Source organism: Coregonus clupeaformis, chromosome 36, assembly GCF_020615455.1.
Source record: "Coregonus clupeaformis isolate EN_2021a chromosome 36, ASM2061545v1, whole genome shotgun sequence".
Classification (NCBI taxonomy): Eukaryota; Metazoa; Chordata; class Actinopteri; order Salmoniformes; family Salmonidae; genus Coregonus; species Coregonus clupeaformis.
The window spans coordinates 5,207,603-5,232,385 of record NC_059227.1 but is presented as its reverse complement, the minus strand read 5'-3'; the positions used below and the strand labels follow the sequence as shown (position 1 = coordinate 5,232,385).

Sequence of the window (24,783 nt, the reverse complement as noted above, 5' to 3'; positions counted from 1 at the left end):
ACTCGTGCGTTGACCGTGATGTCGAGAGAAAACGGATGCTGCGGAGCGCATCCCTGTCACGGCGCCCATCAGAGAGGAGGAAAGGTCTGGGTGGAAGGAATCTGCACTGTTCTCTTATAGCTACGCTTTGTTACCAAAAGAGACCGCTCCTGGTTTGATAGAAAGAAAAATAGAGGGCAGAGCTGCTCCCCGGTTTCTCGAAAGAACATCAAAAGACTACTAAGCATTTTGGCAGACATAACCTGGGGTGTACGTGGGTTGGGTTTGGGGCAGACATGGGCTGGGTTGTAGGTGGGTTGGGTTTGGTAATTCGTTGCTGAGTTAGCTGGCTGGCTGTTCTCATTTCTAAAACGCTATGGCTAAGCAGTATGATGTGCTCTTCCGACTCCTGCTTCTCGGTGATTCCGGGGTTGGAAAAACATGTTTATTATGCAGATTCACGGACAACGAATTTCACCCGTCTCACATCTCCACAATCGGTAAGACCGCATCTTTGATGCATGCATTATTTGGGGGAAATCAGAATGCACCTAATAATATCTGATTATCTCTAGGCTAAATAGTCTAATCAAATATGCTACTGTTGCTATATCAATAGCCTATTGAAATTATCTTATTATGTACGGCCTATACTTCCTTTGTGCGGAATGTTGTTAGCAATTTACTATTAGACATTTACAAATAGTCCATTGTATTAAAAGTATGTGGCCCTCTCTATGTCAAAGAACTGAATATTTGCATTGTTATTCAGCTCTAAACTCTGATTACAATAACAAATAGCTTAATTAATAGAAAACAAAAGGACAGGTGCAGGACAAATTAAAACAACCACTTGTGGGGGCATCCACTTGGCAAAAGATAAAACTGCTCATATTATGTATAGTAGCCTAAATAAAATAACCACAGTTGCTACCTGGATTCTGTGATAGATGGAATGCCACTGTAGTTGTTATCTGCAAACTATAAACACAATATTCAATATGTTTATGTCATTTTGAACAAAACAAAATGCATGAATACATTTTCATGTCAAATGTCAGCAACTGTCAGAAACAATTGGGACACATTTGTCACAACATCTTTTTGGGAATAGTTGCTTCCTCTACTGGAAAAATTGCATCATGTAGTATACCCTTTTATGTTGCTTCCATAACATTTATATTACACTAGCTATACTTCATATTTCCACCCGACACATACAAGTCTTGACAGCGGAAAATAGTGTAATTTCACCTCTTCCACCTCGTATAGAGAAAACATTAAAGCAGTAGCCTATGCACCCAACCAACAGGCTCGGCCCCTAGAGTTAATATGATCTGTCATACTGAATATACATAGTTAGAATTCAGTGCATCAACTATGAACAGCACTTCATCTACTGCTTTCCTATTGAGGCCAGTGAAATAAGCTATCAGGACAGCATTCATTTCCCCTTTACCAATCTCTCTCTCAGGACAGCATTCATTTCCGCACACCATGTCTTCGCAAGACTCCAAGTTTATTTTGATATGATGGTTATTATATCAATATTTCTGCATAAAGGCGTTTCCACCGCCATTTCTCGCATAGTTAATTTTACAGAAACAAAAAGATCCCACCATGTCGAACAAACAAATGATCTGTCGGCATTTATAAAATTGCACTGAAACTTCCTGTTTCCATCACAGCTGCCGTGATTTTTTTATTTTATTAGGTATGACTTTACTCGCATAAAAACTAGGGATGGAAACGTGGTTAGTGGCTGCACATTGAACTCCTCCTCCCTGGGCTCAGGGCCATCGCAGAGAAATCACAGACAGAGTCCCAAATGGCACCCTATTTCGAATGTAATACTTATGGCCATACACTAAATAGGGTGCCATCTGGGAGGCATCCACAGTTTCCCTTTGCAGAGGAAGGCAGTATTATAGGAAGTAATTGGTTGGATTAAGGGTGCGACTACAGCATGGCATACATGGTCCCTCACCTCAATGCATTGATTGGGAGACTTTAACTAGTAGTGGGTGTGAAATACTGTATATGCATCTACTAGACGAGGACATCTGACTGCAAAACAGGGACAGAATAGGGAATAGTGGAATTCAATGCGTTAGCCCGTGTCAGCTTTTCATGTGTTGATAAATCGTCCTTGAATTTGAATACACCATACAGTATTAACCATTCTAGAATAGAATTGAGACAATATTTTGGGAAAGTTCCAATTTCTAGAATAATGATGTGATGGGTGAGTTGAAGGAGTCAGGCGCAGGAGGGTAAATCACAGAATAACAGGATTTATTCCGGAAAACAGAGTTACGCGTCAAAACAGTCCAGTGCGCAAAACAGGCGCACTGGAACCAACAAGGCACAAAGGGGAAAATAACCTGGCGATACAAAATACAAGGAGCTCCACCGAGCTTCACTATCCTCACAATAAACAATCACACACAAAGACGAGGGGGCAGAGGGAACACTTATACAGGTACTGATGAGGGGATATTAACCAGGTGTGTGTAATGAACAAGACAAAACCAATGGAATGATGAGATGAGGAGCGGCAGTGGCTAGAAGGCCGGTGACGACGAACGCCGAAGCCTGCCCGAACAAGGAGAGGTGGCAGCTTCGGAGGGAGTCGTGATAAATGATGAGTGAGAAAGTTACAGACGCACAAATATCATACCCCCAAGAAATGCTAACCTCTCACCATTGTAATAACAGGGGAGGTTAGCATTTTTAGCGGGGGGTATGATATTTGTGCGTCCACATTAATGTATAACTGTTTATAAACATATTGGCTGTGTGCTTAAGGTCGTTGTCCTGTTGGAAGGTGAACCTTCGCCCCAGTCTGAGGTCCTGAGCGCTCTGGAGCAGGTTTTCATCAAGGACCTCTCTGTACTTTTCTCCGTTCATCTTTCCCTCGATCCTGACTAGTCTTCCAGTCCCTGCCGCTGAAAAACATCCAATTGATGATCAATTTCGAGTCTCATAGCAAAGGGTCTGAATACTTTAAATAAGGTATTTCTGTTTTTAAGGTTTAATACATTTGCAAAAATTTCAAAAACCTGTTTTCGCTTTGTCATTATGGGGGATTGTGTGTAGATTGATGAGGGAAAAAATTTTATTTAATCAATTTTACAATAAGACTGTAACGTAACAAAATGTGGAAAAGGAAAGGGGTCTGAATACTTTCCGAATGCACTATATATATACAGTACCAGTCAAAAGTTTTAGAACACCTACTCATTCAAGGGTTGTTCTTTATTTCAAATAGCCATCCTTTGCCTTGATGACAGCTTTGCACACTCTTGGCATTCTCTCAACCAGCTTCACCTGGAATGCTTTTCCAACAGTCTTGGCATTCTCTCAACCAGCTTCACCTGGAATGCTTTTCCAACAGTCTTGGCATTCTCTCAACCAGCTTCACCTGGAATGCTTTTCCAACAGTCTTGGCATTCTCTCAACCAGCTTCACCTGGAATGCTTTTCCAACAGTCTTGGCATTCTCTCAACCAGCTTCACCTGGAATGCTTTTCCAACAGTCTTGGCATTCTCTCAACCAGCTTCACCTGGAATGCTTTTCCAACAGTCTTGGCATTCTCTCAACCAGCTTCACCTGGAATGCTTTTCCAACAGTCTTGGCATTCTCTCAACCAGCCTCACCTGGAATGCTTTTCCAACAGTCTTGCTCTAGTAGCTCCGATGCGTTTCGACATCAAGCTGTCTTCATCAAGCAGTCTTCAAAGATGTCTTCGTCAAGCTGTCTTCATCAAGCTGTCTTCATCAAGCTGTCTTCATCAAGCAGTCTTCAAAGATGTCTTCGTCAAGCTGTCTTCATCAAGCTGTCTTCATCAAGCTGTCTTCATCAAGTTGTCTTCATCATACTGTGTTCATCAAGCTGTCTTCATCAAACAGTCGTCAACGATGTCTTCATCAAGCTGTCTTCAAAGATGTCTTCATCAAGCTGTCTTCATCAAGCTGTCTTCATCAAGCTGTGTACATCAAGCTGTCTTCATCAAGCTGTCTTCAAAGATGTCTTCATCAAGCTGTCTTCAAAGATGTCTTCATCAAGCTGTGTTCATCAAGCTGTCTTCATCAAGCTGTCTTCAAAGATGTCTTCATCAAGCTGTCTTCATCAAGCTGTGTTCATCAAGCTGTCTTCATCAAGCTGTCTTCAAAGATGTCTTCATCAAGCTGTCTTCATCAAGCTGTCTTCATCATACTGTCTTCATCAAGCTGTCTTCATCAAGCAGTCTTCAAAGATGTCTTCATCAAGCTGTCTTCATCAAGCAGTCTTCAAAGATGTCTTCATCAAGCTGTCTTCATCAAGCAGTCTTCAAAGATGTCTTCATCAAGCTGTCTTCATCAAGCTGTCTTCAAAGATGCCTTCATCAAGCTGTCTTCATCAAGCTGTGTTCATCAAGCTGTCTTCAAAGATGTCTTCATCAAGCTGTCTTCATCAAGGTATCATCTCAGAAACACACAGTCAGGGCTCTATAGATGGGCGTCTATAATGCCTGCAGTCAGTTAGACATCTCCCTTACCTAAGACACCCACTAAAGGTTAGAGACGGTGATTAATAGGTCAATGCTTGACTTATTGATGGGTCAGTAACATTCTTCCCTGGGTTTCCACAGCCTGACAGATACAGTATGTCTCCATCCACAACATATAGGTTAGCTAGGGCTCAGAGTTTTATATTGGCTGTGAGAGATAGTGGGAGGTATGTGTGTGTGCTTCTGCCCTAGATCATGGCTCAATAAGCTGCTCTCCTCCTTACAGGCCTGAACCACATCTACTATGTCCCTGGCCCGTCACCCACCAGCCCCCGCACTGTAAGGGTTAAGTGCTGCTCATTATGGGATAGCTACAGTGGGGGGAAAAAGTATTTAGTCAGCCACCAATTGTGCAAGTTCAAAAAAAGACGATGGTCTCCGGCTTGCCCAGTGTCTTTACTCTGTGACGGTTTCATCTTTTAGCCTTCTTGGACTGCAAGTCAACCTTTAGTCTAGCCTGGGTACCAGTCTGTCTGCAAGTCAACCTTTAGTCTAGCCTGGGTACCAGTCTGTCTGCAAGTCAACCTTTAGTCTAGCCTGGGTACCAGTCTGTTTGTACTAACATACCACTGCTTGCCAAGTTTGGCATGGCAAGGAGTTGACACGTTAGCACAAACAAATCTGGGACCAAGCTAGGCCACTCTCACGTAAGCCTACTCTGTGAGTGTATATGATTGTAAAAAGTTTTTATACCGTATGTTTGAGAATTACATTGCTGTGAGGTATTCTTTCATTTCCTTGAGGTCTGTAATTTGCTAAAATACCCGGGGCAGTTCCATTTTATTTGGAACGGCAAGCCAGACAAAATTAAACTGACCTATTTATATAATGAATATGAATTCGGAGGGCAGAAATGATTAAATATTAACGCATTAGACCTCTCACTAAAGGCTTCAGTCATACAAAAGTTATACTTAAATCCGAACTGGTTCTCTAGCAAATTAGTAAGATTGTCTCACCCCATGTTCAAGAATGGACTTTTTCCCTTTATTCAGTTTACAACCTCTCACTTTCAGTTATTTGAAAATGAAATAATCTCCAAAATATCGCTATTTTTAAAACAAGCCATAGAAAATTGGTTGCAATTTCAGTTGAATCCACCAGAAAAGACAGAACAAATACTACAACAAATATTATGGTTAAACTCAAATATACTAATTGTTAAATATACATATATATTTTTTGAAGAAATGTTTAAACTGGTGGAGTTATGTCACACATGCAGCTAACAAATATATATGGAAATGTCTGCTCTACCCAAAATTACAACCAACTAATTGCATCATTACCGTAAAAATGGAAGAGGCAAGTGGAAGGGGGAAAAAGTAAGGAACTTGTCTGTCGGCCTTGCATTAAAGAACATAATTGGTTAAAGAAAATTGTGATGAATAAAAAAGTATACCAGTTTCATTTAAGGACCAAAAAATGGACAGCTGTGCCATATAGATTGCAAAATAGTTGGGAAGAGATTTTCGACGTACCGATTCCATGGCATATTGTTTATGAACTGATACGCAAAACGACGCCGGATTCAAAACTTAGAATTTATATACATTTACCAGTCAAAAGTTTGGACACACCTACTCATTCAAGGGTTTTTCTTTATTATAGGTTTTAGATTCTTCAAAGTAGCCACCCTTTGCTTTGATGACAGCTTTGCACACTCTTCGTGTTCTCTCAACCAGCTTCACTTGGAATGCTTTTCCAACAGTCTCGAAGGAGTTCCCACATATGCTGAGCACTTGTTGGCTGCTTTTCCTTCACTCTGCAGTCCAACTCATCCCAAACCATCTCAATTGGGTTGAGGTTGGATGATTGTGGAGGCCAGGTCATCTGATGCAGCACTCCATCACTCTCCTTCTTGGTCAAATAGCCCTTACACAGCCTGGAGGTGTGTTGGGTCATTGTCCTGTTGAAAAACAAGAGCAAACCAAATGGGATGGCGTATCGCTGCAGAATGCGGTGGTAGCCATGCTGGTTAAGTGTGCCTTGAATTCTAAATAAATCACAGACAGTGTCACCAGCAAAGCACCCCCACACCATCACACCTCCTCCTCCATGCTTCACGGTGGGAACCACACATGCGGAGATCATCCATTCACCTACTCTGCATCTCACAAAGACACGGCGGTTGGAACCAAAAATCTCAAATTTGGACTCATCAGACCAAAGGACAGATTTCCACAGGTCTAATGTCCATTGCTCGTGTTTATTGGCCCAAGCAGGTCTCTTCTTCTTATCGGTGTCCTTTAGAAGTGGTTTCTTTGCAGCAACTCTAATGAACTTATCCTCTGCAGCAGAGGCAACTCTGGGTCTTCCTTTCCTGTGGCGGTCCTCATTAGAGCCAGTTTCATCATAGCGCTTGATGGTTTTTGTGACTGCACTAGTTCTTTAAATTTTCCGGATTGACTGACCTTCATGTCTTAAAGTAACGATGGACTGTCGTTTCTATTTGCTTATTTGAGTTGTTCTTGCCATAATATTTTATTAAAACCTACCCTAACCAGAAACCGTGGATAGATGGCAGCATTCGCGCAAAACTGAAAGCGTGAACCCCCGCATTTAACCATGCAAGGTGACTGGGAATATGGCAGAATACAAACAGTGTAGCTACTCACTCCGCAAGGCAATTAAACTGGCAAAACATCAGTATAGAGACAAATTGGAGTCGCAATTCAACGGTTCAGACACGAGACGTATGTGGCAGGGTCTACAGACAATCACAGACTACAAAAAGAAAACCAGCCACGTCGCCGACACCGACGTCTCGCTTCCAGACAAGCTAAACACCTTCTTCGCCCGCTTTGAGGATAACACAGTGCCACCGACGAGGCCCACTACCAAGGACAGTGGCCTCTCCTTCTCCGTGGCCAATGTGAGAAAGACATTTAAGCATGTTAACCCCCGCAAGGCTGCCTGCCCAGACGGCATCCCTAGCTGCATCCTCAGAGCATGCGCAGACTAGCTGGCTGGAGTGTTTACGGACATATTCAATCTCTCCCTATCCCAGTCTGCTGTCCCCATATGCTTCAAGATGGCCACCATTGTTCCTGTACCCAAGAAAGCAAAGGTAACTGAACTAAATGACTATCGCCCCGTAGCACTCACCTCTGTCATCATGAAGTGCTTTGAGAGACTAGTCAAGGATCATATCACCTCTACCTTACCTGTCACCCTAGACCCACTTCAATTTGCTTACCGCCCCAATAGATCCACAGATGATCCAATCGCCATCACACTGCACACTGCCCTATCCCATCTGGACAAGAGGAATACTTATGTAAGAATGCTGTTCATTGACTATAGCTCAGCATTCAACACCATAGTACCCTCCAAGCTCATCATTAGGCTCGAGGCACTGGGTTTGAACCCCGCCCTGTGCAACTGGGTCCTGGACTTCTTGACGGGCCACCCCCAGGTGGTGAAGGTAGGAAACAACATCTCCACTTTGCTGATCCTCAACACTGGGGCCCCACAAGGGTGCGTGCTCAGCCCCCTCCTGTACTCCCTGTTCACCCATGACTGCGTGGCCAAGCACGCCTCCAACTCAATCATCAAGTTTGCAGACAACACAACAGTAGTAGTCTTGATTACCAACAATAACGAGACCGCCTACAGGGAGGAGGTGAGGGCTCTGGGAATGTGGTGCCAGGAAAATAACCTCTCACTCAACATCAACAAAACAAAGGAGATGATCGTGGACTTCGGGAAACAGCAGAGGGTGCACCCCCCTATCCACATCGACGGGACTGCAGTGGAGAAGGTGGAAAGCTTCAAGTTCCTTGGCATACACATCACTGACAAACTGAAATGGTCCACCCACGCAGACAGTGTGGTGAAGAAGGCGCAACAGAGCCTCTTCAATCTCAGGAGGCTGAAGAAATTTGTCTTGGCACCTAAAACCCTCACAATCTTTTACAGATGCACAATTGAGAGCATCCTGTCTGTCACGTACGTTAAGGAACAGGATGGACCAAGGTGCAGCGTGAACGGCGAACATGTTTATTAACTAATAAACACACGAAACAGTAACCAAAACAACAAACTTAACCGACTAACACACAAGCCTAAACATGAACATAACCAAATCCCACAACGCAGGCAGGAAAACTGGCTGCCTAAGTATGATCCCCAATCAGAGACAACAAGCGACAGCTGCCTCTGATTGGGAACCACACCTGGCCAAACATAGAAATACAGAACCTAGAATATATTCACACCCTGACCAAACTAGCTAGAGTTCTATAGGCCAGGGCGTGACACTGTCGGGCTGTATCACCGCCTGGTATGGCAACTGCACCGCCCGCAACCACAGGGCTCTCCAGAGGGTGGTGCGGTCTGCCGAACGCATTACCGGAGGCAAACTACACGCTCTCCAAGACACCTTCGGCACCCGATGTCACAGGAAGGCCAAAAAGATAATGAAGGACATCAACCACCCGAGCCACTGCCTGTTCACCCTGCTATCATCCAGAAGGCGAGGTCAGTACAGGTGCATCAAAGTTGGGACCGAGAGAATGAAAAACAGCTTCTATCTCAAGGCCATCAGACTGTTAAATAGCCATCACTAGCATATTAGAGGCTTCTGCTGCCTATTGAAATCACTGGCCACTTTAAGAAATGGAACACTAGTCACTTTAATAATGATTACATACACTACTCATCTCATATGTATATACTGCATTCTATTCTATAATATTCTACTGTATCTTAGTCCATGCCGCTCTTTCATTGCTTGTCCATATATGTAGAATTCCATTCATTTACATTTACATTTTAGTCATTTAGCAGACGCTCTTATCCAGAGCGACTTACAGGAGCAATTAGGGTTAAGTGCCTTGCTCAAGGGCACATTAACGTCATTTAGCAGACGCTCTTAGCCAGAGCGACTCGCAAATTGGTGCGTTCACCCTATAGCCAGTGGGATAACCACTTTACAATTTGGGGGGGTTAGAAGGAACACTTTATCCTATCCCAGGTATTCCTTAAAGAGGTGGGGTTTCAAATGTCTCCGGAAGGTGGTGAGTGACTCCGCTGTCCTGGCGTCGTGAGGGGAGCTTGTTCCACCATTGGGGTGCCAGAGCAGCGAACAGTTTTGACTGGGCTGAGCGGGAGCTATGCTTCCGCAGAGGAAGGGGAGCCAGCAGGCCAGAGGTGGATGAACGCAATGCCCTCGTTTGGGTGTAGGGACTGATCAGAGCCTGAAGGTACAGAGGTGCCGTTCCCCTCACTGCTCCATAGGCAAGCACCATGGTCTTGTAGCGGATGCGAGCTTCAACTGGAAGCCAGTGGAGTGTGCGGAGGAGGGGGGGTGACGTGAGAGAACTTGGGAAGGTTGAACACCAGACGGGCTGCGGCATTCTGGATGAGTTGTAGGGGTTTAATGGCACAGGCAGGGAGGCCAGCCAACAGCGAGTTGCAGTAGTCCAGACGGGAGATGACAAGTGCCTGGATTAGGACCTGTGCCGCTTCCTGTGTAAGGCAGGGTCGTACTCTCCGAATGTTGTAGAGCATGAACCTGCAGGAGCGGGTCACCGCCTTGATGTTGGCGGAGAACGACAGGGTGTTGTCCAGGGTCACGCCTAGGCTCTTCGCACTCTGGGAGGAGGACACAGCGGAGTTGTCAACCGTGATGGCGAGATCATGGAACGGGCAGTCCTTCCCCGGGAGGAAGAGCAGCTCCGTCTTGCCAGGGTTCAACTTGAGGTGGTGATCCGTCATCCATACTGATATGTCTGCCAGACATGCAGAGATGCGATTCGCCACCTGGTTATCAGAAGGGGGAAAGGAGAAGATTAGTTGTGTATCGTCAGCGTAGCAATGATAGGAAAGGCCATGTGAGGATATGACAGAGCCAAGTGACTTGGTGTATAGGGAGAAAAGGAGAGGGCCTAGAACTGAGCCCTGGGGGACACCAGTGGTGAGAGCACGTGGTGCGGAGACAGCTTCTCGCCACGCCACTTGGTAGGAGCGACCGGTCAGGTAGGACGCAATCCAGGAGTGAGCCGCGCCGGAGATGCCCAGCTCGGAGAGGGTGGAGAGGAGGATCTGATGGTTCACAGTATCAAAGGCAGCAGACAGGTCTAGAAGGACAAGAGCAGAGGAGAGAGAGTTAGCTTTAGCAGTGCGGAGAGTCTCCGTGACACAGAGAAGAGCAGTCTCAGTTGAATGACCAGTCCTGAAACCTGATTGGTTTGGATCAAGAAGGTCATTCTGAGAGAGATAGCAAGAGAGTTGGCTAAAGACGGCACGCTCAATAGTTTTGGAAAGAAAAGAAAGAAGGGATACTGGTCTGTAGTTGTTGACATCAGTGGGGTCGAGTGTTGGTTTTTTGAGAAGGGGAGCAACTCTCGCTCTCTTGAAGACGGAAGGGACATGGCCAGCGGTCAAGGATGAGTTGATCAGCGAGGTGAGGTAGGGGAGAAGGTCACCGGAGATGGTCTGGAGAAGGGAGGAGGGGATGGGGTCAAGCGGGCAGGTTGTTGGGCGGCCTGCAGTCACAAGTCGCAGGATTTTATCTGGAGAGAGAGGGGAGAAAGAAGTCAAAGCATAGGGTAGGGCAGTGTGAGCAGGACCAGCAGTGTCATTAGACTTAACAAACGAGGATCGGATGTCGTCAACCTTCTTTTCAAAGTGGTTGACGAAGTCATCTACAGAGAGAGAGGAGGGGGGGAGGATTCAGGAGGGAGGAAAATGTGGCAAAGAGCTTCCTAGGGTTAGAGGCAGATGCTTGGAATTTAGAGTGGTAGAAGGTGGCCTTAGCAGCAGAAACAGATGAAGAAAATGTAGAGAGGAGGGAGTGAAAAGATGCCAGGTCGGCAGGGAGTTTAGTTTTCTTCCATTTCCGCTCCGCTGCCCGGAGCTCTGTTCTGTGAGCTCGCAATGAGTCATCAAGCCACGGAGCTGGAGGGGAGGACCGAGCCGGCCGGGAGGATAGGGGACACAGAGAGTCAAAGGATGCAGAAAGGGAGGAGAGGAGGGTTGAGGAGGCAGAATCAGGAGATTGGAGGGAGAAGGCTTGAGCAGAGGGAAGAGATGATAGGATGGAAGAGGAGAGAGTAGTGGGAGAGAGAGAGCGAAGGTTGCGGCGGCGCATTACCATCTGTGTAGGGGCAGAGTGAGTAGTGTGGGAGGAGAGCGAGAGAGAAAAGGAAACAAAGTAGTGGTCGGAGACATGGAGGGGAGTTGCAGTGAGATTAGTAGAGGAGCAGCATCTAGTGAAGATGAGGTCAAGCGTATTGCCTGCCTTGTGAGTAGGGGGACGGTGAGAGGGTGAGGTCAAAAGAGGAGAGGAGTGGAAAGAAGGAGGCAGAGAGAAATGAGTCAAATGTGGACATAGGGAGGTTGAAATCCCCCAAAACTGTGAGGGGTGAGCCATCCTCAGGGAAGGAACTTATCAAGGCGTCAAGCTCATTGATGAACTCTCCAAGGGAACCTGGAGGGCGATAGATGACAAGGATATTAAGCTTAAATGGGCTAGTGACTGTGACAGCATGGAATTCAAATGAGGAGATAGACAGATGGGTTAGGGGAAAAATTGAGAATGTCCACTTGGGAGAGATGAGGATTCCTGTACCACCACCCCTCTGACCAGATGCTCTCGGGGTATGCGAGAACACATGGTCAGACGAGGAGAGAGCAGTAGGAGTAGCAGTGTTTTCAGTGGTGATCCATGTTTCCGTCAGCGCCAGGAAGTCGAGGGACTGGAGGTTGGCATAGGCTGGGATGAAGTCAGCTTTGTTGGCAGCAGAACGGCAGTTCCAGAGGCTGCCTGCGACCTGGAACTCCACGTGGGTGGTGCGTGCAGGGACCACCAGGTTAGAGAGGCAGCAGCCACGCGGTGTGGTGCGTTTGTGTAGCCTGTGCAGAGAGGAGAGAACAGGGATAGGCAGAGGCATAGTTGACAGGCTGTAGCAAATGGCTACAAAAATGCAGAGGAGATCGGAATGAAATGAGCTAAGCATCTGGGAGCGGAGAGAGCAGGGCCTCCCCTCACCAAAAACGTCTACCTCAGAAACTAAAATTGTTTCACTGAACCACCCGAACAAAAACTCTCCCAACTTCCGCCTTTAGAAATCAGAATTGTTGTGAACCACAGCGGTTCAATGTTTAAAGGAATAGACTCAACCCACTTTATTCAGCTAGCTAACTATGACACCATAGCTAACTAGCAAGCTAGCATCCAATAACAATAACACACCGTTTAGCACCAACACTTGGTCACAACAAACCACCAATAGTGTGATAACACACTAAACAGATCATTCGTGACTGTGTCAAGTTCCTTTCATGACGCAGCAATGATTAGACGTTGGCTAGCTAGGACAAGTATATTGTATTTAGCTACTACCGTACAGTTAGCTGGTCGTGTTGGGTAGCTAGCAATGGCCACTGTGTTGACTTTGTTTGAAGAACGGCTAGCTAGCTAGCTTCGTGCTACACCCGGCACACAATGGCTATTGTGTTGACTCTGACTCTGTTCGAAAAAACGGCTAGGTAGCTCGCTTCGTGCTACAGCCGGCACTGCCAAGACACAGTAACTACACACAACAACCCACGATGCCTAGCTATGACGCCGTAGCTAACTTGCAAGCTAGCATCCATTAACACACAATTTAGCATCAATACTTGGTTACAACAAACTGCCAAGAGTGTGTTAGCACACTAAACAGATAATTCAAGTCCGTGTCTAGTTCCTTTCATAACGCATAACGCAGCAAAAAATTAAACGTTGGCTAGCACTACATTAACATTGGAACCAGCTCTCCAGCGTTGCTAATCGTTACCAGTAGCTACCCGCTAGCTAGCTAGCCTCGTGCTCGATACTAACCTACAATTACCTACGGAAACCTACAATAACAACAATACTAACCTATAATAAATACAATACCTAACTACGGCTAACTACCTACCTACGATCTAATACATGGTTAAGCAAAAATTAAACGTTGGCTAGCACTACATTAACATTGGGACCAGCTCTCTAGCGTTGCTAATCGTTACCAGTAGCTACCCGCTAGCTAGCTAGCCTCGTGCTTCGATACTAACCTACAATTACCTACGGAAACCTACAATAACAACAATACTAACCTATGATAAATACAATACCTAACTACAGCTAACTACCTACCTACGATCTAATACATGGTTGAGCTTTACTCAACACCATATGAGAAGCTTACCTCCTGCTTACCTCCAGCTAGAGAAAAACACGACCTCTCCCGACAACAAACTCTCCCGACAACAAACTCTCCCGATTCCTTACTAGATTTGTGTGTATTGGGTATATGTTGTGAAATTGTTAGATATTACTTGTTAGATATTACTGCACTGTCGGAGCTAGAAGCACAAGCATTTCGCTACACCCGCAATAACATCCGCTAAACTCGTGTATGTGACAAATAACATTTGATTTGATTTGAATATGGACTTGGTCTTTTACCAAATAGGGCTATCTTCTGTATACCGTGTCACAACACAACTGATTGGCTCAAACGCATTAAGAAGGAAATAAATTCCACACATTTTAACAAGGCAGACCTGTTAATTGAAATGCATTCCAGGTGACTACCTCATGAAGCTTGTTGAGAGAATGCCAAGAGTGTGCAAAGCTGTCATCAAGGCAAAGGGTGGCTACTTTTAAGAATCTCAAATATAACATATATTTTGATTTGTTTAACACTTTTTTGGTTACTACATGATTCCATATGTGGTATTTCATAGTTTTGATGTCTTCACTATTATTCTACAATGTAGAAAATAGTCAAAATAAAGAAAAACCCTTGAATGAGTAGGTATGTCCAAACTTTTGACTGGTACTGTATATTTACGAGAAAATATATGGGGGATTGGAAATGATGCAGACAATTACAATGTTGGAAGCTACAATCTATCTGCAATATTAAAGCTGATCTACCCCCCCAAAAAAAGATAGCTGGGCCAAGACTTCCCATTCATCTAGATGACGTCGTAGAAGAAACATTCACTTTGAAGCTGCACTTCACTCACTCCCAAATCACTGAATGCATTGATGACTCCAGGAGAGAGGCAAAAGGCATGGACAGAGGGATATGGAAAGATCTTGAGAGTGGGAGGAGAGAGGAAGAAAGAGAGAAGGGGAGAGAGAGAGAGATTCTAGGGGTGGAGTGATAAGAATAGAAAGAGGAAGGGGAAGAGAGAGAGAGATGCTTGGAGAGACACGAGAAGCATAGAGCGAGGGAGAGGGAGGCTGTTTTTTCATGCCTGCACTCTTCCCAGCCCAAGGCAAGTCAAGCCAGTGACTGTGATGATGTTAATGGCCTTTCACTGTGCCACTATCCACATACTCCCTCCCTCCTTAAGCTTACCGTATGCTTCCCAGTCTAAACAGTTTGCGCCTATATTATAACAACATTTTGTTACGTTTTTTCTTCGTTTTTTGGTGTTCGGGCTACTTTTTTTTCCGGCTTTTGGAGCAAGCCATTTTTTTCTTCTTCTTGAGGCTAGTCGAAGTTCGGTTTGCCGACGTCAATGACCCTTCGTCGGTGATTGGTCAGCAGTAGGGATTCCTCAATGACCCTTCGTCGGTGATTGGTCAGCAGTAGGGATTCCTGAAATAAGTATTTGTTGTCATGCAACGAGAGATGACTAGAAATACTGCACCAAACATCTTTAGATGTAAAATTGCGCGACTAAGACCTCCTCGGCAAAAAATGTCAAAATTGATTACAGATTTCTTGATTTATCTTAGACTATTTTGTATATATTGGCTATTTATTGCTACGGCGTCTCAAAAACAGTGGAGGCTGCTGAGGGGAGGACGGCTCATTATAATGGCTGGAATGGAGTCAATGGAATGGAACCCATGTATTTGATGTATTTGAAACCATTCCACTCATTCCGCTCCAGACATTACTACGAGCCGGTCCTCCCCAATTAAGGTGGCACCAACCTCCTGTGCTCAAGAGGTACAAACAGTAATATTGCAGCTTTTTTTTTCTTATTTTTCAACCAAATGTCTTTTAAGGGAGTATGTGAGGCACAGATGTTCGTTTCGCCTAGCCGAGATCTGCTAAGAGCAAACCAAACCTAGCACGTGGACGCCTTCACTCTCTAGTAGTCAAAGTCCCAGTCAGACAGCAGGCCGCTTCACTGTTTCAAAGGCCTCTCAGTCACTCCGTCTCTCACTGAAGTGGAGTGTCTCCAGTCTTGGCGCGGGACTGTGAGAGCGTTTTCTATAGTGTTTTAGATGAGATGAGTGTCTGAGTGCTGAGACTGTATCAAGCGATCACATGGCAGTTTGAAAAGTAGGCCCCTTGAGAGTGTCTCTAGTCGTCGATAGTATTTTAGATGAGATATGCGTGCCGAGACGAGGCTTGTTTCAAATGAACTCACTGAAGTATAAAAGCAGTATGTCACATCTATCAGTGGACCAGAGGGCCCGGTCACAGGGTCCACTCAACACACAAGGTAAAAAACTGTAGTATATCACCCACAAATGGGTTAAGTCTGAGGGTCTGAGGGTGTTTACAGATGGGTTGAAGTGCCAAGGCCCTTATCAAGAGAACAAACTGCAGTTTAAAAGCAGTATTTCTGTCATCTACGCTGCTCATTGTCATGGGAGGGCCGTGCTCGGGCTCAGTAGAGGAGGAATATAACTGAAGAAAAACACGGATGACGCGCATCTCTCTCAGTGTTTTTAAGTCTGAGTATCTGGGGGGACTGAGTATTGATTTGACACAGTTTTACCCTACAATGGAGTAGAGTGGAGCCCTACATAATGAGTAAAATGAGTCTTTTAGCTGTAGAGGGGATTGGGTTCATTGGTTAGATCTGGTTATTGGTTTAACTGGGATTATTGTGGTGTATGTTTACCTCCGTAGTACTGAGTATTCATATAGGAGTCTGTTTAGATCACAGAGAAAAAAACGACAAAAACAAGGACACAGAGAAGCTGTTGTTGTTATTTATGTATAGTATAATATACAGTACACCCGACAGTCTGTTTACCTGTTCTACAGTCAACAGACCGTTGTTGTTATTTATGTATAGTATAATATACAGTACACCTGACAGTCTGACGCGTCAGTCTCACTGGGCCTCTCCATGCTGCTGTCTGGTCCGACGCGTCAGTCTCACTGGGCCTCTCCATGCTGCTGTCTGGTCCGACGCGTCAGTCTCACTGGGCCTCTCCATGCTGCTGTCTGGTCCGACGCGTCAGTCTCACTGGGCCTCTCCATGCTGCTGTCTGGTCTGATGCGTCAGTCTCACTGGGCCTCTCCATGCTGCTGTCTGGTCTGATGCGTCAGTCTCACTGGGCCTCTCCATGCTGCTCTGTCTGCCCATAGATCATTGGAGGATGACCCACCTATCTCTCTATCTCTCTCTCTCTCTCTCTGTTTTTCTCTCAGTCTCTCTCTCTCGCTTATTTGCTATCCCTCTGTCTGTCTCTCTCTCTCTCCCTCACACCCTCTGTCTGTCTGTCTGTCTGTCTGTCTGTCTGTCTCTCTCTCCCTCCCTCTGTCTCTGGTGGTTCACAAGAGTGCCCATCTACACAGATAAACAAAAAAAACCTTGCCCCGCCCTCTCCCTCTTCTCCCTCCTCCCCTCCAGTATCTTGCCTCCCCTGTGATCGATCCAGGTCTAAACTAGATTCAGCTCAATGAACCATCACCATTAGCTCTGTATCTTTAAAGGAGCATTAGTTCGTTTCTTAAAAGGCCTGATAGATATGTGATGAAATGGCTCTCAGTATCTTTGGTATTGAAAAGCTGTTCTAAACTGAGATAAAAGGTGCCTTGAGGAGAATAAACTGTAGGACTGTCTTCGCCTCGCTAACCTCGCCTCGCCTCGCTAACCTCGCCTCGCCTCGCTAACCTCGCCTCGCCTCACCTTACCTTACCTTACCTCTCCACACATTAAATAGGATGAATAAATCAGAGGTTTGACGCTTCTCTTTTGCAGGAGTCGATTTCAAAATGAAGACGCTGGAGATTGATGGCATCAAAGTACGGATACAGATATGGTAAGTAGTGAATGAATGCAGTCAGAGCGTACAATAAGTGCATTCTACTAAATCAGGTCAAACATGGGAATCACCCCTTGAAATGTAGTAGATGTCCTAGTCCAATGTCAGTGATGTTCAGTCTTACCCCATACTATTCTGTCAGTGATGTTCAGTCTTACCCAATACTATTCTGTCAGTGATGTTCAGTCTTACCCCATACTATTCTGTCAGTGATGTTCAGTCTTACCCCATACTATTCTGTCAGTGATGTTCAGTTTTACCCCATACTATTCTGTCAGTGATGTTCAGTCTTACCCCATACTATTCTGTCAGTGATGTTCAGTCTTACCCCATACTATTCTGTCAGTGATGTTCAGTCTTACCCCATACTATTATGTCAGTGATGTTCAGTCTTACCCCATACTATTCTGTCAGTGGTGTTCAGTCTTACCCCATACTATTCTGTCAGTGATGTTCAGTCTTACCCCATACTATTCTGTCAGTGATGTTCAGTCTTACCCCATACTATTCTGTCAGTGATGTTCAGTCTTACCCAATACTATACTGTCAGTGATGTTCAGTCTTACCCCATACTATTCTGTCAGTGATGTTCAGTCTTACCCCATACTATTCTGTCAGTGATGTTCAGTCTTACCCAATACTATACTGTCAGTGATGTTCAGTCTTACCCAATACTATTCTGTCAGTGATGTTCAGTCTTACCCCATACTATACTGTCAGTGATGTTCAGTCTTACCCTATACTGTTGTTTACTCAGACTGGACACTAAACCAGTTCTGACAAAGGAGAGCCCCCCCCCCCACCTCCCCTCCTCTGTAGTACACAAAGCCCTTTGCAATGACTCTTATCTCAATATAAAAACCTTTTGAACTCACAAAGATCCCATCGTGGATCGAAACATTGTCTGATATTATCACTATTCACTACCTGGTTCCTCATTTTCTAAGAGAGGGTGTTTTTGACATTTGATTTCTTCCAGGGACACAGCAGGACAGGAGAGATATCAGACCATCACTAAGCAGTACTACAGACGAGCACAGGTAAGATAACGCTACTCTTCCTCAAGATATTGTAGGTAAGAGGTCAGATCAGGTTGTCACGATCGTCGGGTACAGAGGACCAAGGCGCAGCGTGGAAGGTGAACATATTTATTAAATAATGATTACACGAACAAAAACAACAAATCGATACGTGCCGTCCAAAGGTGCAAAACACAAACCTACACCGGAACAAGATCCCACAAACACTGTGGGAAAACTGGCTGCTTAAGTATGGTTCCCAATCAGAGACAACAAGCAACAGCTGATACACGTTGCCTCTGATTGAGAACCACACTGGCCAACATAGAACTACAAAACTAGAACGAAAACAAATGAAAACTCACACCCTAGCTCAACATACTAGAGTCCCCAGAGCCAGGGCGTGACACAGGTAAGATAATGCTACTCTTCCTCAGGATATTGTAGGTAAGAGGTCAGATCAGGTAAGATAATGTTACTGAAGCGCCACTCTACTCTTTCTTTAGTCTAGTCCACCAGCTGGATCTGGCCGTTAGCCTGGAGACGAGGGGACTCTCCCTTCTAAACATGCAGGGCACTAGTAGCTAAAGCTGCAGTTGGACGTCAAATATATACTGTAGTTATGGTTGGTAGCACAGTTTCCTGATGCTAGTTTCCTCCTGTCCACTCACCACCCTTATCACCCATGGATACTAAACTACGTGGTGTTGCTGTGACAACAATAACTGAACCAGCTGACATGACGTTTCTTCCCTTCCTCTCCTCTCCTCTCCTCTCCTCTCCTCTCCTCTCCTCCTCTCCTCTCCTCTCCTCGCCTCTCTTCAGGGAATCTTCCTGGTTTACGACATCACAAGTGAGCGATCCTTCCAGCACATTATGAAGTGGGCCAGTGATGTGGACGAGGTGAGATCAAGGGGGTCAGGGGTCAGGGGTCAGGCAAACCTATTTCTATAGCGGCACAGGTGCTTTTGTCAAATCAGACTGAATGACCCTCCCTCCCTCCCTCCCTCCCAGTATGCTCCTGATAACATCCAGAAGATCCTCATAGGGAACAAGTCAGATGAGGAGGAGAAGAGGCAGGTAGCTACAGAACAGGGAAACAAGCTGGCCAAGGACTATGGGATGGACTTCTTTGAGACAAGTGCCTTCACCAACCATAACATAACAGAGGTGAGTGGCTGACAGCTCCTGTAGAAACACTGTGTACGGCTGTCTGGCTGCCTAGCCAAAGCCAAGCACCGCGGCCAGACTACCTGTATGGAAACTACTGATGACGATATACTGTAACAACAGTTCATCCTCAGTTACTTTGTCTCATTCTGTATCTCCCAGAGTCCAAGTCATATATTCACAGGTTGCACCTCCGTCACCGGTGGCACCATAGTGGTGCCCTAAAGTGGTGATAAACTCAGTCATTCTGGACGGAGGCTAACTACTGTTTAGTCTAAATTACACTACAGTGCCTGGAAATACGATGAAATTGCTAAAGTAGTCAAATATTTAGTAGGAAACAACTTTGCCAGCATTATTACAGTGAGGGAAAAAAGTATTTGATCCCCTGCTGATTTTGTACGTTTGCCCACTGACAAAGAAATGATCAGTCTATAATTTTAATGGTAGGTTTATTTGAACAGTGAGAGACAGAATAACAACAAAAAAATCCAGAAAAACGCATGTCAAAAATGTTATAAATTGATTTGCATTTTAATGAGGGAAATAAGTATTTGACCCCCTCTCAATCAGAAAGATTTCTGGCTCCCAGGTGTCTTTTACACAGGTAACGAGCTGAGATTAGGAGCACACTCTTAAAGGGAGTGCTCCTAATCTCAGCTTGTTACCTGTATAAAAGACACCTGTCCACAGAAGCAATCAATCAATCAGATTCCAAACTCTCCACCATGGCCAAGACCAAAGAGCTCTCCAAGGATGTCAGGGACAAGATTGTAGACCTACACAAGGCTGGAATGGGCTACAAGACCATCGCCAAGCAGCTTGGTGAGAAGGTGACAACAGTTGGTGCAAATGGAAGAAACACAAAATAACTGTCAATCTCCCTTGGCCTGGGGCTCCATGCAAGATCTCACCTCGTGGAGTTGCAATGATCATGAGAACGGTGAGGAATTAGCCCAGAACGACACGGGAGGATCTTATCAATGATCTCAAGGCAGCTGGGACCATAGTCACCAAGAAAACAATTGGTAACACACTACGCCGTGAAGGACTGAAATCCTGCAGCGCCCGCAAGGTCCCCCTGCTCAAGAAAGCACATATACAGGGCCGTCTGAAGTTTGCCAATGAACATCTGAATGATTCAGAGGAGAACTGGGGGAAAGTGTTGTGGTCAGATGAGACCAAAATGGAGCTCTTTGGCATCAACTCAACTCGTTTGGAGGAGGAGGAATGCTGCCTATGACCCCAAGAACACCATCCCCACCGTCAAACATGGAGGTGGAAACATTATGCTTTGGGGGTGTTTTTCTGCTAAGGGGACAGGACTACTTCACCGCATCAAAGGGACGATGGACGGGGCTATGTACCGTCAAATCTTGGGTGAGAACCTCCTTCCCTCAGCCAGGGCATTGAAAATGGGTCGTGGATGGGTATTCCAGCATGACAATGACCCAAAACACACAGCCAAGGCAACAAAGGAGTGGCTCAAGAAGAAGCACATTAAGGTCCTGGAGTGGCCTAGCCAGTCTCCAGACCTGAATCCCATAGAAAATCTGTGGAGGGAGCTGAAGTTTCGAGTTGCCAAACGTCAGCCTCGAAACCTTAATGACTTGGAGAAGATCTGCAAAGAGGAGTGGGACAAAATCCCTCCTGAGATGTGTGCAAACCTGGTGGCCAACTACAAGAAACGTCTGACCTCTGTGATTACCAACAAGGGTTTTGCCACCAAGTACTAAGTCATGTTTTGCAGAGAGGTCAAATACTTATTTCCCTCATTAAAATGCAAATCAATTTCTAACATTTTTGACATGTGTTTTTCTGGATTTTTTGTTGTTGTTATTCTGTCTCTCATTGTTCAAATAAACCTACCATTAAAATTATAGACTGATCATGTCTTTGTCAGTGGGCAAACGTACAAAATCAGCAGGGGATCAAATACTTTTTTCCCTCACTGTATGTTGTCAAATTTACTTTAGACAGATGCCAATGTTGTCATTAGCTAGAAAAGTTCGTCAAAAATAGCTAGCAATGCTAACATTAGCTAGCTAAACTCTAGCTAACGTTATGCTGCATCTAAAGTCAATCTTTTCCTACTAATTGCTTGCCTCCTTTTGAATGGCATTGTATTTCCAAGCCATTGTAATACACTTTAGATGAAATCTTCATCAGTTCTCATTGAAGATGCATTGAGTAGAATACACAGTCGGGCATTAGTCCAAAATGAAAGTTCAAAACAATATTGTGACGAAACATGCAAAACATTAATACAGTGACATACATTATACAGTGATCAGTGGAGGCTGCTGAGGGGAGAACGGCTCATAATAATGTCTGGAATGGAGCAAATGGAATGGCATCAAACACCTGGAAACCATGGAAACCATGTGATTAATGTATTTGATACCATTCCACTGATTCCGCTCCAGTCATTACCACGAGCCCGTACTCCCCAATGAAGGTGCCACCAACCCCCTGTGAATGACATATACAGTGACATATACAGTGATATATATGGAATAGCCTTCATTTCTCAGAACAAGAATAGTCTGACGAGTTTCAGAAGAAAGTTATTTGTTTCTGGCCATTTTGAGCCTGTAATTGAACCCACAATTGCTGATGCTCCAGATACTCAACTAGTATCAAGAAGGCCAGTTTTATTGCTTCTTTAATCATCACAACAGTTTTCAGCTGTGCTAACGTAATTGCAAAAGGGTTTTCTAATGATCAATTAGCCTTTAAAATGATAAACTTGGATTAGCAAACACAACATGCCATTGGAACACAGGACTGATGGTTGCTGTTAATGGGCCTCTGTACGCCTATGTTGATATTCCATTACAAATCAGTCGTTTCCAGCTACAATAGCCATTTACAACATTAACAATGTCTACACTGTATTTCTGATTAATTTGATGTTATTTTAATGAACAAAAAATTTGCTTTTCTTTCGAAAACAAGGACATTTCTAAGTGACCCCAAAATGTTGAACGGTAGTGTACGGTGACATATATGCGGTGATATATATATATATATATATATATATATAACAGATTTGCACTAACAGTTAAATTAGTGATCGGCATTGCAAAACACTTTCCTGTCTTTCACCCAGTCCTTCAAGCGATTGGCTGAGCAGGTCCTGTCGGCCAATAAGAAGGACCTGGACCTCCTGAGGGCATCAGTCACAGACGAGCTCAACCTCGCCGCCCTGGAGGAGGAGGAGGGCATCACAGACGGGGCCGATGCCTCACAGAAGGGCTGCTGGTGTTAAGGGTCAAAAGTGGTACACTATGTAGGGCATAGGGGTGAGAAACGTAGTGCACTATATAGGGAATAGGGTGCCACTTCTCCTTATGTAAGGACTGGGTCTGGCTGCATTTTAAAATCACACCCTATTCCTTATGCGAGCTCTGGTTGAAAGTAGTTACACTTTGTAGGGAATAGGGTGACAAAAGTGGTGCACTATGTAGGGAATAGGGTGTGTGGGGGGGGGGTGACACTTCTCACTTCTCGTAGCTGATTGCCTTTCTACCATTGTAGGTGGTGTACTGGCGTTTGATCGTTTTTTTTTTTTTTTTACCAATGATGTATATAAACCCTGGATTGGTTATGCTGTGTATTGGCCAATGAGAGGCTTTGAAGCCACCGGTCGGCCATATTGGCACTCCTCAGAAACGCAGTCCCTTATAGGAGTGAATGGAATTCTACAGTATTTCATTTAAATGCTTCAAGGACAAAATTACATGTATTTAAGTATTTTTTGTTATAGTGGGGAAGGTAAAATTAGTACTTTCTAAAAAATGATACTTTAAGAAAAATGTTTTTATATATATATATTTTTTTGTATGTTTAGCTCACAATATAATTTAAAAGTATGCATAAAGGTGTATGTAATAATAGAATAAACGTGGCAAAAACAAATGTAGACATTTATAAATGCATTTCTATAGCTTCCAAAGTATTTTTTACAACGGTGGGGAGTACCAAAATGGAGGCGCGGTGGCTTCAAAACAGCGCCCCAATGTGAGTCATCTAGTGTATGTATAAATCATTGGTTTTTACATGGTATTTGTCGTTGTAGTTAATAGGTTCAACCACAAGAGGGTACTACTGATACACGCTGCATTGTATACGAAGCAGATACATTGCAGAGCTGTTGATAAAGTGGTCACGACACGTTACACTGTTCTACTGTATATGCGTCGCAAACGACACCCTATTCCCTTTATAGTGCACTGCTTGGCTCTGCTCAGAACTAGTGCACTATAGGGAATAGGGTGTCGTTTGTTGTGCAAATAATGTTCCATTTGATTTTAGCTTTGCAATTGTGTTTCTCAAGACAACTTTCCATGATAATCTACATATAAGATTCCTAGTTCAAGAGACCTATGAGCATTAGTTTAATGTTAGTTTAAACCTGTGAGCATTACAGGCCTGTAAAAAGTGTTGACTTTTAATTTGGATGGTCTAGAAAAATATTCCATCTGTGATTCTATCTATGATTACATATTTTTGTTTACTTCAGTTTTACGCCATTTTATCCATTAGTTAGGTGCTGTTTCCGGAGTAGCCTATTGAATAGAAACGTAGAAACTTATTATCCAGACTAGCAAAGGACCAGCAAGAGATCTGCATGTGTCCAACTTCGATCCTCATCTTCTTTCTGTCTTGCAACTTCAAAGAAGTTAATTATTTAACTGATCATGACACCCCTAATATAGTATTTGACCAGAGTGGCCTGATGTTAGTATGCCTATATGAACTGATCATAGGACTAACCTCTACTGTCTGCAACTACTGACTCAATGCTATTACTGCTACTGTAAAAAAAAACTACTGTTTGTGTGCAAGTGATGGTATGTTGTATTGAATGAAATACTGGACTATGCTCTCTAGATAGAGGTGAAATACTGGACTATGATCTCAGACGATGAAATGTATATCTGTGCTGTTTGATAATGACTACCTGAATTGCATTTGGTGGAAATATATAACGAGCAACGTTGTAATACTTTCAGATGTTTATTGAATAAATACTTGCAGATTAATGACCTATC

The 24,783-nt window shown here is 44.4% G+C and overlaps 1 protein-coding gene across 2 annotated transcripts; it reads left to right on the top strand.

The window, feature by feature from the left end:
* LOC121552770 (ras-related protein Rab-15-like) lies at positions 1 to 23,615 on the top strand. 2 transcript variants are annotated; one of them, XM_041865802.2, is made up of 6 exons: positions 1 to 479; positions 17,474 to 17,534; positions 18,517 to 18,577; positions 19,382 to 19,459; positions 19,571 to 19,726; positions 22,839 to 23,615. In XM_041865802.2, the coding sequence occupies exons 1-6, from the start codon at positions 356 to 358 to the stop codon at positions 22,995 to 22,997; spliced, it is 639 nt and encodes a 212-aa protein (XP_041721736.1). In that variant the 5' UTR covers positions 1 to 355; the 3' UTR covers positions 22,998 to 23,615. The 2 variants fall into 2 exon arrangements, with proteins under 2 accessions (XP_041721736.1, XP_041721737.1); XM_041865803.2 differs by having other exon boundaries at positions 20 to 84.
* The last annotated feature ends 1,168 nt before the right edge of the window (positions 23,616 to 24,783 follow it).

Excerpts from the sequence above, each read along its gene's own strand:
- LOC121552770 (XM_041865802.2), top strand. The coding sequence starts at position 356 with ATGGCTAAGCAGTATGATGTGCTCTTCCGACTCCTGCTTCTCGGTGAT. Across the intron at positions 17,535-18,516 it reads AAAGTACGGATACAGATATG|GGACACAGCAGGACAGGAGA; the intron begins GTAAGTAGTGAA and ends GATTTCTTCCAG. Across the intron at positions 18,578-19,381 it reads AGTACTACAGACGAGCACAG|GGAATCTTCCTGGTTTACGA; the intron begins GTAAGATAACGC and ends GCCTCTCTTCAG.